Source organism: Phyllostomus hastatus, unplaced genomic scaffold, assembly GCF_019186645.2.
Source record: "Phyllostomus hastatus isolate PE091 unplaced genomic scaffold, TTU_PhHast_1.1 phas_scaffold_345, whole genome shotgun sequence".
Taxonomy (NCBI): Eukaryota; Metazoa; Chordata; class Mammalia; order Chiroptera; family Phyllostomidae; genus Phyllostomus; species Phyllostomus hastatus.
This window is the reverse complement of record NW_025334024.1, coordinates 7,661,880-7,676,322: the sequence shown is the minus strand read 5'-3', so window position 1 is coordinate 7,676,322 and position 14,443 is coordinate 7,661,880. Positions and strand designations below refer to the sequence as shown.

The following is a 14,443-nucleotide window of genomic DNA, read 5'->3' as shown; positions in this document are numbered from 1 at the left end:
GGGCCACTGCCCATGACACGTGGGCTGTCCTGAGCCAGCTTCCCCTAAGCCTCTTCCAGGGACAAGCTGGGCACCTTGAAAAGCAACGATGATTCTAAAGGTCATGAACTAGGGTTGCTTTCAGAGCACAGAGCTAGAGAAGTTCCTGGCACAGTCACAACTGAAGAAGTATCGAGAATGTAACAAGCCCAGGTTTAGCCAAGACTTTAACAATCACCTCTTCAAGTGAAACTGACCCATTATTTTCCTTGCTTCACTCTCCCGTCTGGTTTGGAAATCCAGGTTATACTGGTCTCATCAAGTGAGTCGAAGAGTTTTCTCTGTTTCTGTTCTCTGAAACCATTTGGATAGGAGAAAGATGATCTGTTCTAGAATATTTTGGTAGTCTTGCCTGTAAAACCCCGCTTTCTCTGAGAGCTTTGCAACAGCTGATTAAATTTCTTCAATAGGTATTGCACTATTCAGGTTTTCTTGTCCTCCTTGACTTTGTTTTGTTGCATTTTTTTCTAGGATATTGACCCTTTTACCCAGGTTTTCGAATTGAACGTTAGTCACAGTGTCTCAGGTTTGGAAAGATTGTATCCATCCATGAATAAGCAAAAGGGTGAGTCCAGGAAGTGGCCCCCACCCCTCAGCACTCCCCAGCCCCCACTCAGGGTACGTGTGGGGTCCGGCTGGGCACTGAAGCAGAGGCCAGCCCCGGAGTTGAGCTGCCTGGATTTCTCTTCTCTTTCCAACCTGAGCATCTGTAACCGCAGTCTCCTCCTCTAGTAAATGGGTGTATCAACAGCTACCACCCAGCACTTTGATGAAGATCACAAAAAGTACTTTGTAAACCCCAAGGCCTCATTACTGGGAAGTTCCCATACTCTCAGACTTTCAATTTGTAAATTCTCAAGAATGCAAACTCAAGGTCCAGAACAAAGGCTCTTCAAACGGCCCCAATGCCGCCAATGGGTGTCCTCAACCACCATCTGCCCTTTTTGTCTCAACCACCTTGGTACTTACTGGGCTAGAGCAGTGGTTCTGGAAGCATCTGGGAACTTGCTAGAAATGCAGATTCTCGGGCTCTCCTCCAAACCTCCAGAGTCAGAAACTCTGGGGTTGGCACAGCACTCTGTGTGGGGTTTTTGTTTGTTTTCTTGTTGTGTTTTATTTTTCAGTTTCAGTAATCTGTGTTCTAACATGCTCTCCAGGGGACTCTGGCGCTGGCTGCGTGTCTGAGAGCCCTAGGTTCTTAAAAGTCACAGGGCATTTCCCATGCTTGCGTTCAGCTCCGAAGTGCCTTGAAAACATGGCAACTCCATCATGTTCAAGAAAGGAAAAAACGATAATCATGTTGAAGGAGTGAGTAGAGGAGAAGAGATAAACAAACATTATAGAAGTGAAAGCTGAGATCATTTTAAAAGATCAATAGAGAGAACATGGCAAATGCTGTGCGTTGGTGTGGGCTGACTCATTCAGTGACAGAAGCAATTCAGAAACACAAGTCAGTGTCTGGGATGCAGTGCCTGGGAGACTCAAAATTCAAAGAAATGGCCCTGGCCAGGCAGCTCAGCTGGTTAGAGTGTCATCCTGATTCGCCAAGGTTGAGGGTTCGATCCCCAGTCAGGGCACTAAGGAGAATCAACCAATGAAGGCATAAATAAGTAGAACAACAAACTGATATGTCTCTCTCTCTCTCTCTTCTCCCCCTTCCTCTCTCTCCTTAAAATCAATAAATAAAAATTTGAAAAAAAATCAAATCAGCATCAACAGTGGAAACTCACTGACTCCATGCAAACTCGGAGAATGCTGTGCATCTGTGTGTTATGCTGGGGTTCGGAGGGACACGGTGGCTGCTAGTTAGGGATGTTTCCATAGGGTAAAGGCTCACCTGGGTCTCTAAAGGGTTGGTGCTTTGGCCTATTTAGACAAGACAGCACTAACCAGTGTTCCCAAACCAGACCGCAGGCGTAAGCTAACCAAAAGCTTTCCCACACAGATGAAACTGCTCTGTTTTAGAATAAAAAGGGAAGCCTGGGAGAAAGTGCATTAGCAAGGAGAAATTATGTCAGGTTTTAAAGCTTTGAAGGACCAAATCACATTCCTATTCACAAGGTGAAAATCCAAGGAGTAACTCTGGATCTATCCCCAACAGATCTATGAACCATTGCTTACAACCATCCGTCCCCAGGAACTACTGGACATGTACACCCATAGCAGCTAAAATGCAGCACTTAAAATGCATAACCCCCACCCTGTCTCCTGAGATCTGATTCATTCATCTGGGGTGGTTCCCATTTTTAACAAGCTCCCCGAGGGATACTGAGGCAGATGGTCCCGGACCACAGGGCCATTTGTCATGATGGAGGAAGAATGGGAATCAAGAGCAGGACTGGGCTGCTACATACACTCCACGCACACTGCTGGGGAAATGCAGTCTGAAACCAAAACACACCCTCTGGGGCCCTGATTTAGCACTTGTTCCCACAGCACAGATCAGGGAAGTCAGCAGTAAATGAGTAACATGTTACATAAGTTGCTTTTCTGTATGCAGAACCTTGATCCACCAAAGAGAAGTTAAAATCATATAAAAAGCAACAGCCACCCCCCAAACAAATGCTGGGGAAGTGTAGCCAGGATCTCCCCATCCGCCTTCTGCCAGGCAAAGCGGAGCCCTCCTCAGTGCTGAAAACCCTTGTGCCGCTGGGAACGGCATCCTTTGGTAAAAGTGGTCATGGACCGGGGTGGGGGTGGGGGGCCTTCAGGGCTCCAAATCAGCACTGACACTGGCCTCATCAAGGCTCCCCTCTAAGCGGAACCATGTGCTTGAATTGACTACACCTCTGACTCCTTGCTGAAAACTTCTAGAATCACAAAGTGCCCTCTGTTTGGGTCTTGTCCAAGAACCCCAAATCTCTGTTTCTCTCTCTGGAAAAGATTCTCAGTCTTTTCTTCTCTCCAGTCACCCCAAGACCTGAATAGTAAGCTAGTTCTAACTAGAGTGTTAAAAGCTGACAGGGTTTGGGGCAATGATCATCCCTGTGACCACAGAAGATGTCAGGGTGGGTATGGCAAAGGCGTGCTATGTATATAACATATGTGTTACTCCTTCTAATGAGCCATCCTTGGGAGTTTTCTCAACACTGACCTAGAGATATCCACTCTGAACTTATTGGAGAATACATTTTAAGATTCAGAGGCATCAGTCTTCACCTATCTTTTTGATTATGTGACTTCAAGCAGCTAACATGGTGACTAACCCTTAGGAAGTTTAAAAAAAAAAGAATTGATTTAAATTGGCACTGGATGTAAAACTTAACTGTCACTCCCATATTGCCACAGTGCATGTCTCAAAATGCACTACAGTCACCCAGGGTGCTTGTTAAAAACCCATCTTATGAGCTCCACCCCAGATGCCACCCCAGATGCAGGAAATCCAACTCTACGAGAGCTACATTTTTAACAGGGTGCCAGGTAGTCTCACACAAGGGCAACCTGAGAACCACTGCTTTAACCTGAGGACCCCAATACTATGGGATGTGATTAAACAAGGGACCTTCAGGAACACCCAAAACAGAGACAGGCAGCTTCCTCCTCTCCACACAGGCATGGGTCTGAGCAGAGTAAAGAACGCGGGAAAAAATGAGACCAACAAGAGATTAGAGATGAGAAAGGTCTGGAGAAGCGTTCTGCAACTAAGGTGGGAAGTGAGTGAGGACACCACGGATCCAAGCAGGCTTGCCCTTGCCTACTTCGCCCACTGTGGGGTAGCATGCCCCATCATCAGATCATGAACTGGGGGGGGTGCCCTCCAGAAAGGCCCCCAGGATGCAGAGCAAGCGGCGGGCAGTGCTGCCCCACTTTGGAAAGCTGCAGGGAGCAAGAGGTGCACCTTCATCCAGACTTCTCCTCTGCTTCTCTCCTTCAGGCTGCAGCCCGGCGGCAAAGGGAGCAAACCACCCTCCCTCAGGCCTCTCCTCTCACTCCGCAGCCACATTTTGAGCAGGACAGGGCGCTTCTACCAGCCAGCGTACAGGGAGTGATGCCCAGGTATCTTCCCCTGCACCCCAGGAGCCTCAGGAGCTCCCCAAGCCAGCCACCCTCCCCAAGACAGGGAGTCCCTCTACTGCCAGAAGTTGTCACAGAAGCGTCAAACACGGGTGTTTGTGCCAGGCCTCATTTACACAAGCCCACTCCTCCTCCCGGAGAGATGAATTTTTAAAACAAACAGCGTTTACATATGGTAGCAGGCAGACTCATGTCGGCATCAGGGATCCCCAGACGGAAACGGGAATCAATCTGGGGCAGAGACTGCTAAATAAATCCTGTCTGGGTGAAATTCCTCTTTGGAGAAAGAGGAACCTCAAAGCGGATTGCTCAGATTCCCCAGCAAGGTTCCGCACAGCGGGAGGCGCTCAGAGCACTCAGAACTCTGAAAGCACAGTCACTGTCCTGCGCAGTTGCCCGTCACCCCAGCCCTCCCGGGAGCTCTTCCAGCCCATTCCCCGGCAGCTGGGCATCCCTGTTCCTGCAAGCACCCAGGTTCCATCGATGCCCCTCCTCTACTGGGGACAGGTGTTCCACACATGCAGGATTTCCTGACGTCCCAAGACTCAGGGTTCCAGCAGCTCAAGAGAAAAATGCAACCGCGTACCCAAGTAATACCACACAGGTATCCAAGAAATGGGGGAGTGCACACAGGGTGCAGACAGCCAACCTGGGAGATTCGGCCACAAGGACTCAGTCAAGGAGCAATATGACTGCAGGACAAATGTCAGGGTTGGGGGCTTGAATTACCTGGGTCATTGCTTCCTCTCTCCTTAATTTTGCCTGTGGGGACTTGCTCAGGGGGAGGAATTCTATCATCTTTGCTCTGTTGCTTCCAGGATGGAGTAAGGAGGTAGTGCCAACCAAAAGAATTAGCACAGGATGGGGACAGGGCAGCATTTAGGACCTAACAAAGACATGGGGCCACATCAGGCATGTTAGCTGCAGGTGAGGGGCAAGAGGCTCCAGCTTACACATGGGTGAGGAGACTTCCAAGTCCAGACTGGGTCTGAGGAGGGCGGGACCTCAACCCAGACCTCGCCTCCGTAAGGCATCAGCATGGGGGACGCAGCAGCTCCACCCTCTGGTCTCCTCGTCATCCCACGCTGCCGAGCTCACTCCCGGCCGAGGAGTCAGCTACCCGAACTGGGGTGTGGAGATCTAGGCAGACGCAAGGGTGTCAGTGACTTAGTTGTGTGGCTTTGAGGGGGGCAGCCCAGGAGACTGAAGGCAAGGGCTCTGAGAGGTGCGCACTGCCCCCAAAAGGCACCGGCCCTCTGGGGACATGAGTCTTGGATCGTGGTGGGTGAGGACTTTGAGCTGCGCTCACAGGAGAAGTTCTAGGGTGGTTACCATGCCCTTGGGTGCTTTCAAGTGCAGTCAGGAGTTTTGGACCCATCCCAGGCCTTGGCTGGAGCATCAGTGGCTCACCCGCCCTCCCGCATGAATGGGTGTCTGTAACCAATGTAGGCACATGGCCAAGTCCATATGGCCCTAGGTGAGAGAGACAAAAGGAGAATTACAGCCTAGCTAAGAGTCAGGGGTGAGGTGGGAGTCTTATGTTATCTCCCTAGGCTTCACATAAAGCCCCCCATCCACCATGGCCAGAGCCAGATGCAAGAGAAAGACAAGCCACGTACCGAGCCCATTCTCTGCCAGTGCTGCATGGCTGACATCACACTCGCCCAGGTCTTGCTCTCCGACGTCATTCAAATCCAAGCCAGGCTGGTGGGACCCGTTTCCAAACTGCCTCTCGTCCTTCTCGGATCCGGTGTCCCCATTTTCCATCCCATTCTGAGTCTTTTTCAGGGGCATTATTTGCAAACCACTGGGGGTAGTCCTGTAAGACACTGTCTTGGCGGCCCGGTCTCCTCCCGCAGGGGGCTTGGCTGGGTACCCTTTCTTGGGCTTGGACAGGGAAGGGTTGATTCGCTTCCGTTTATGAGAAGCGCTTTTGCTCTTTCCAGATTCTGAAGGTCTGGTGGCGAGTTTCTCCACTGATGGGCCTCGGCTGTCACGCAGGAGCTTGGAGGTGCTGACCTGCTTCCCGGACTTGATCCGCTTGTCCTTGGCCACGTGCAGCCCATTGAACTCGTCGATGAACTCCTCACAGTGCAGCAGGTGGTGCTCCGGCTCCCACGTGTCCTCCGTGCTCCCGTAGCCTTTCCATCGGATTAGATACTCCCATTTTCCTTTCTTGTTCTTCCTCTTGTCTACGATCCTTTCCACCTGGGATACAAGGCAAAAGTCAGAAAAGAGTGAAAGAAAGGAAAAAAGTCAGTCCCAGACAACGAGATCAGCACAAAGCCCCCAGGACAGAAGCACCACCCTGGCCATGGGACGAGCTGTTCACTGTGCAGGACTCTTCTAGGAGCATTCGAGATGGCTGGTTTATTTCAGGACATCACTAAATGGAAGCCAAGGAACACAGTCATTTCCCAAGATGACTTTGTGATGCTATGCCTGGCTGGTGGCATCTGTCTGTCTGTCCATCCAAGGCTTACTCTTGCTTGAAATCACACTGCAAATTTTCACTAAAGATCTTTATTCTTGTCATTGCACCAAAGTAGAACCAGACTTGTAAAGACCAAGTTGGTGTTGGTTTTTCACCCCTACTTACAATGATAATAATAATAATATGTAATAACATTTATTGAGCACTTACATGGTAGGCACCATGCTGATGTATCCTTACTTTAAATAATACTAATGACTAGTAACATCCACTGGGCACACATGAGGCAGACATTCTACTAAATGCTGGGCATGAATGTCCCCGTTTCCTTTCCCCCTGACAACACCCTGATGCAGTAAATAATCTTTCCATCCCCACTTTACAGGGAGGAAACTTGGGCTCAGAGAGATTAAAGCAATCAACCAAGCTCCAAGCTGGTAAGGGCAGAGCTGGGATTGGAACCATTCTCCCCCAAGATTTTTCTTCACCCTTAGGCCATAGCCTCTCTCATGACAAAATTGTTCCTACTGGTCAAAAATGACTTGAATGATGCAGCCCAATTTCCCCCCCTTCTGAGCCCCAAGCTGTAACACAGGGGCTGTGAGGCAAAGTAACTATGAGGCAAGGTAATATTGGTAGAGATCCCATTATGTGCCTTGCATAACCCCATGGGGTGTACACCACTATGACTCCCATTTGATAGAGTAAGGGCCTGAGGATGAGGCCAGTTGCCTACAATGCAAGGCTAAGAGGTGGTGGGGGTGAGATCTGAACCCAAATCCATCTGGTTGGAAAGCCACGTGCTATTGTCTTTGTACCTTCACATACAAGAAAATGCCCCGAGACTTACAGCCAAGATGGAGGTGTAGGTAGACACACTGTGCCTCCTTGCACAACCAAAAGAAGGACAAAAACAATTTTAAAACAAAAAACAACCAGAACTGACAGAAAATCAAACTGTATGGAAGTCCAACAACCAAGAGTTAAAGAAGACACACTCATCCAGACCAGTAGGAGGGGCGCAGATGGACAAGTGGAGAGGACTCTCAGCAAGACACGGCTGGAGGACCTTGATAGGTAAGATGGCGATGGTGGACCCAGTGAGGCAGCGGATTGTGGAGTGGGTGATCCCACATTTGTGCACAGATAAACCGGGAGGAACAACTGGGGAGCGAGACAGACCCACAACCCAGGGTCCCAGCACGGGGAAATAAAGCCTCAAACCACTGATTGAAAACACCCGTGGGGGTTGAGGCAGAGGCAGGAGAAACTCCCAGCCTTACAGGAGAGTTTGTTGGAGAGACCCACAGGGTCCTAGAATGTACACAAACCCACCCACCTGGGAATCAGCACCAGAAGGGCCCAATTTGCTTGTGGGAAGCTGGGGAAGTGACTGAAATCTGGCAGAGAGTGGAGCAAGTTGGAATGTTACCAACTGTTACCTCTTGGACCCCTTCCCCACAGACAGCATCATAACCCAGTGACATGGGTTACCCCACCCTGGTGAACATCTAAGGCTCTGCCCCTTATATGTAACAGGCATGACAAGACAGAAAAATGGCCCAAATAAATGAACAGATCAAAGCTCCAGAAAAAAATACAACTAAGAGATGAATAGATAGCCAACCTATCAGGTGCACAGTTCAAAACACCAGTAATCAGGATGCTCACAGAATTGGTTGAATTTGGTCACAAATTAGATGAAAAAAATGAAGGCTATGCTAAGTGAAATAAAGAAAAATGTGCAGGGAACCAATAGTGGTGGGAATAAAACTGGGATTCAAATCAATGGTGTGGACCAGAAGGAAGAAAGAAACATCCGACCAGAAAAGAATGAAGAAACAAGAATTCAAAAAAATGAGGAGAAGCTAAGGAACCTCCAGGACATCTTTAAACACTCCAACATTCAAATTATAGGGGTACCAGAAGGAGAGGAGGAAGAGCAACAAGTGGAAAAGTTATCTGAACAAGTAATAAAGGAAAGCTTCCCTAATCTGGCAAAGGAAATAGACTTCCAAGAATTCCAGGAAGCTCAGAGAGTCCCAAGGAAGTTGGACCCAAGGAGAAAAACACCAAGGCACATCATAATTACATTACCCAAGATTAAAATTAAGGAGAGAACACCACAAGCAGCAAGAGAAAAGGAGACAGTTGCCTACAAAGGAGTTCCCATAAGACTCTCAGCTGATTTCTCAAAAGACACCTTACAGGCAAGAAGGGGCTGGAAAGAAGGATTCTAAGTCATGAACAGCAAGGACCTACATCCAGGACTGCTCTATCCAGCAAAGCTATCATTTAGAATAGAAGGGCAGATAAAGTGCTTCTCAGATAAAGTCAAGTTAAAGGAGTTCATCATCACCAAGCCCTTATTATATGAAACATTAAAGGGATTTATCTAAGAAAAAGAAGATAAAAAAATGAACAGTAAAATGACAGCAAGCTCACAATTATCAACAACCACACCTAAAACAAAAACAAAAGCAAACTAAGCAAACAACTAGAAGAGGAACAGAAACACAGAAATGGAGATCACATGGAGGGTTATCAACAAGGGAATGGGGGGGAGGGAGGGAGAAAAGATAAAGAGAATAAGTAGCATAAATAGTAGGTAGAAAATAGACAGGGGGAGGGTAAGAATAGTATAGGAAATGTAGAAGCCAAAGAACTTATATGTATGACCCATGGACATGAACCAAAGGGTGGGAATGTGGGTGGAAGGGGGTGTGCAGGGTGGAGGGGAGTGAAGGGGGAAAATGGGACAACTGTAATAGCATATTCAATAAAATATATTTAAAAAAAAAGAAAATTTCCCCCATCTTCGAGTAGTACCATGGAAAAACACACCTAGGAAAATGCCAGTCCTAATGCTAATAACCAGTGTATTTAGGTGAAGGGTATATGGGGGTTCACATATTAAACTTTCAGCTTTGCTTTGGCTTTAAATTTTTTATTGTAAAGAAATGACAGAAAATTCCAATGCTCTACCTCAAAAAGTCAAAAATTGAATGAAAATTTAAACAATTACATTCAAAAGTTCATTATATTTCAATGTCAACATAACACAGTTTTCTAGAATGGAATTTTGACCTAATGACATTAGCAATAAGTAAGGACTACACTCTCAAAACTTACAAAAAGAAAAAATAATATGAGAGGGAAAAGTGGGTACAGTTATCGTTGGTAATTGCTGGAGGTGGGTCATAGGTACATGGAAGCTCATTATATGACTGTTCATTATTTACATGTTTAAATGTTTATGTTTAATTTTGCCGCAATAAAAACAAATTTTCAAAACTGAGATTGTCTACCACAACAGAAGGTATGCAAAGTAACTAAATGACTTGCATTGCTTTGCACTTAATAAGTGTGTAAACAGCCAAGCCATACTGCCTCCTCATTATACTGCTTCTTCAGAGACAAGTTTAACTGTTTCCTTAACTGAGTTATCTCAAATCAAACTGGCCTGCTTCTATTAACATTTCTTTCCCTTTAAAATGCCCTGTGAACATCTGTTTTAGATCTGTTACATAGTTTTTAGAAGTATCACACAAACTCTAACAGTTTTTAAAAAGTAAAGTCATACTAAACTAATCCCACTTCCGATCTTTGGGTCAAGGAATGGGGCTAGCCAAGTATTCATTGATGATAATGCTTAAAATTGAGAGTGTTTCTGGAAGAGTCTGCACCATTGCACATTTGGAGGAGGTTGAAGGGGGAGAACCTCCACAGGTTTATGGAGGGAGGACAGTGAACAAGCCCCCTGTCCTGCCTGAAACAGCAGCATTCCCAAGGCCCAGATTTCTTGGGAGCTAAGGGATTTGTGTTGACATGGGGTCTCCAGCTTCCGAAAGCATATGCTTGGCTCCCAACATGATGCAGAAAACCAGGCTGGACAAACAGTCAACACAAGGAATAAATAGGTTTGTGGGTGGGTGGGTGGATGGATGGATAGATGAGAAAATGGATGGTTGGTAAACAGATGAACTGATGGGAGGGTAGTCGAATCAGAGGTGAATAAAAGGATAAATAAACAGACAGAAGACTGGATAGATGGGTGAGGGGTGAAAGAGTGGGTGGAGAGGTGAGTCCGGCAATACATGGGTGGATGGATAGCACTCACTCATCAAAATGAGCACGGTAGATACTATTTGAGAACACAGGCTATGACGCAAGACTACGTGGTTTAAATCTCCTGCTAAGTCTTTTATCATGTGTTCTTGAGCAAGTTACCAGACCTCTTTGGGCCTCAGATGACTCATCTAGCTCGGGAGAAACAACAGCGCATACCTCATAGGGTGGCTGTGGAGAATATACAAATAAGTAGTTTTGCATTCCACAGTAAAGGTCACTTAATCCTGCAAATCCTCCTGTGAACACAAACCTTGGTGGTATCTAAAGACGGACTGTTTTCCCTACCCTGCAGAATATGACCCCCTTAGAATAATCGATTCCTCCCTGGGAAGAAGACGAAGTCCAGCCACTTAGATAAGTCCTTCCAAGGGTGGGAGATGGCGACGCAGCAGGGGGAAGCTGCTTGAGGAGCCCGGGCAGTCAGCAAGGGTGCAGCGCCTACGCCCCTGTTAGAAGCCATCCTGGCAGGGAGGAGCTTGCTATTTTCCCCTCCTCGTTACCGAAGGATTGAGTCACTGTCACAAGTGGCTTTATGGGTGACAGAAAGGCCACTGTTTCCACTTACTGGTTCCATCCACAAGCCCAGTGGGTGGCTTGACAGCCATTTCTTCTTAGATGAACCCAACACCAACAATGAACAGTCTTAACAGGATCATCCCTAACAGCCTGATGTGCAGGGAGGAAAAGTTGATGGCCCTGGCACTTTCTAGCCCCGTGACCCTGGGCAAGTTGCCCAACCTCTCTGGTCCTCAGTGTCCCCATCTGTAAAACAGTAGTAGCAGTAGCAATAGTAGTAGTAGCAGTAATAGCAGCAGCCACCTGCAAGGATGTTGGAAGAGAGAAAAGAGTAAGGTACGGGGAGAGTAAAGTGTCTTGAACACCACAAAGCACAAGGAGGTCAGTGAACTTGCTCTGATATGTATGGAACATCATTGGACAAAAGCACTGGTATATACATTAATTCCTCCACAGTTTAAACATCTTTTAGTGTTTTTCAGGTTTAGAAAACAATTGCATGTTCTGAAGGACCCAAATGCCCACAAGGAGCTCAGAGGAAAGCTGGCTCCCAAACACCCCATCGTACTTTGAATGCTCCATCTCCTGGGGCCGCATCTCCTTCTTCACATCCCTGTGTGGGTCTCTCTGAACCCACTTTTCCTTGCCTTCTCAGACCATCTCAGACAGAACCAGAATTCTAATTTGCTCCATTGCTAGCAAAATCCCAGGTTATTCAGGACCCGATCTTGTGTAGGACTGCACCATTCTCTGTCTGCAAAATCCTTTCTTGTCCGTAGACTCCCCCAACCTCCACCACTGTCCCCCAACCCCACGCGCCAGCTGACAACAGAGACCTGGGCCTCCGGGTGTTCTGCTCCTGAAGCCCTTCCCCCACCCTACCTAAACCCACCCCTGCCCCCTTTCCCCACCCCCTTTCCCCACCCTGCATGACCTAAAGCTCAGTCCCTCCAAATGGAGACAAACCTGTCAATTCTCTTCCCTTTTCCACATACTTACTAACCACCCCATGGACAATATTCAAAAACCATGTGTTCACACACACCCACCAGCTTCCTTTTTCAAAGATAAGCAATCTAAGAGCCTGGACTATTCCTTAGAGCTCACCCAAATCAGTAATTAACCCATCTTCTCTGTGATCCCAGCTAATATGACACACCCTTCTCCTGAAGGTGGGGGCAGGAGAATTCTGATGCAATTGTTAGCAATGCCACAATGACAAGTGGATAGCTGTCTCATTAGTAAAAACAATGATGATGATCGCCACTATTAGTCCAGGCTAAGTTCCAGGAACTGCGCTAAGCACTTATTTACAAGGTGTTACAGTTCACCTTCATATCAAGGCTTTCGGCTGGGCATTATTCTAACACCGTTTGACAGGTAAGGAAATTGAGGTTCACAGAAGGTAGGTAACTTTCCCTGATCACACAATTCACTAGGCAGTTAGCCAAGACTGGGACCCTAGTTTGTCTGACTTCTCACCGGAGTCCTTAGCTACCTGGCCACACCGCACCAGTGGGAAAGGCATCAGGCTGGTGGGGGACACAGCCCTTAAATGAGTGAGCACAAAGGAGCATGTGGTGACAGATGACAGGAAGTGCTTTGATGGTGAAGAGAAAGGGGCTGTGACAAAGAACGGCAGTGCGGTCACGGCTACCGCAGATCGGATGAGCAGGAAGGTTCCTCCAACAAAGACCAATTTACGCTGGGAACCAACTGGGACTCAGAGGTGGAGAGAAGCTGGGGCAGTGAGAGGCCTCGTCAAGCAGAGAGGTCACTCCCCACCTCCCTCCTCAGCCTAACCAAACACCACCACCTCACATTTATTTCACACAAAGTGCCAGCCACTCGTATGTGATCCCTGCATATTAACTATATGTTACTCATACGAACTAATTTAATCTCCAAAATAACCCAACAAGGCAGGTGATCTTAGTTTTTTTTTTATAGACGATGAAATCGAGGGACCCAGGGGTGAAGGGCCTTCCCTAGGCCTTAGCTCTCCACCAATCAGCGGAGAGCTAAGACATGGTCCAGGGCACCTGGCTCCGGACCCCCTGCTGTCAGACTGCACGATACCCACCTCCCACTTCCGTCCAGGGGGCCCAACCTGACCAAGGCTGGAGGCCTGTCTGCAGCTTCAGACGCTCGCCCTCAAGCCCTGCCAAGGGCACAGAAAACCTGCTGCCCCTTTACATGGTTTAGGAGGGGCCTCCTGAGCTTGACTCTCCTGTGGTCCCCTAACATGCCAGGTGGGCTCCCTCCCTTTCTGCTCCGATTGTCCACGGGCTCAAACAGAAACAGGCAAATCAGCAATCATATTCCCTATCCCAGCTTCCCACCAAACAAAACAGCATATAAAACTATAATAACTCGGGAATCCAGGATTACCAACCAGAAATTTGGTATTGAAGAGGTTGAAGGAATGTCCCCACACCAGATGAGGCAGGGTCGAGAAACTTTGGGTTACTAGTATGTGTCTGAACTTCTGAATGCAAAGAGCAAGGCCAACAAAGAATATAAAGGAAGATGCCCCTGCCTACATCTGCCCATACATGCTGTACAACAGAGCAGCCATCCCTAGACACTCCCTGATTCTGGACCCCAAGCCACACATCCACAAGGACTTTGCATCCTTTCAACAGCCTTGGATGGGTCCCTTGCGGATAGAAAGGCACAGGAGCACAACATTACCACTTGGAATATGAAGTCCTTAGGAAAAATAAAGACAAGAGGATTTCTGGGAGCAACTAGGTATGACTGACTGCTTCAGATTATCTAGTCAGAGACGGCTGTGCAAGCGGGTGGCACTTCCTGCTTGGTCCCGAAAAACTAAACTAGGAAAACAGACCAAGAAATTCAACTCAGTGCCCTGTAATTTAATCCAGCCTCTGGGTGAGAGTCTGGCCAGAGAGCTCAGTAGCATCTAAGTAACCCGGGTGCCAAGAGGAATTCCCACCGCTCTGTTGGAAAATGCAAAACCAGAGAGACCTCTCTTTCATCAAGATGTACACAGACAGCCCTGGCCAGGTGCCCGAATTGATGGAGTGTCACCCTATACACCAAAATGTTGCAGGTTCAATCCCCAGTTCGGCACATAAGAGATGCAGCCAATCAGTGTTTCCATCTCTAAAGACCCTGCTTTAAAAAAATCAAATTAAAAAAAATTAGACAAAAACTGGTATCAGCAACCTCATCACAGGACATATTTATAAAAATTTCTAAAGCATGTAGAATATGATCCTAACTAAAAATTCTCAATCAAATCTAAGAAAAGTGCTACTACACATTTATTGATAACATTGTATC

The 14,443-nt window shown here is 47.4% G+C and overlaps 1 protein-coding gene across 1 annotated transcript in view; it reads right to left on the bottom strand.

The window, feature by feature from the left end:
* Positions 1-14,443, bottom strand: part of CDYL2 (chromodomain Y like 2) — a 160,585-nt gene that overhangs the window by 43,153 nt on the left and 102,989 nt on the right. Inside the window, exon 2 of the mRNA XM_045819046.1 lies at positions 5,673-6,261. Coding sequence (XP_045675002.1) covers positions 5,673-6,261 — 589 coding nt within the window. The remainder of the gene's footprint in view (positions 1-5,672; positions 6,262-14,443) is intronic.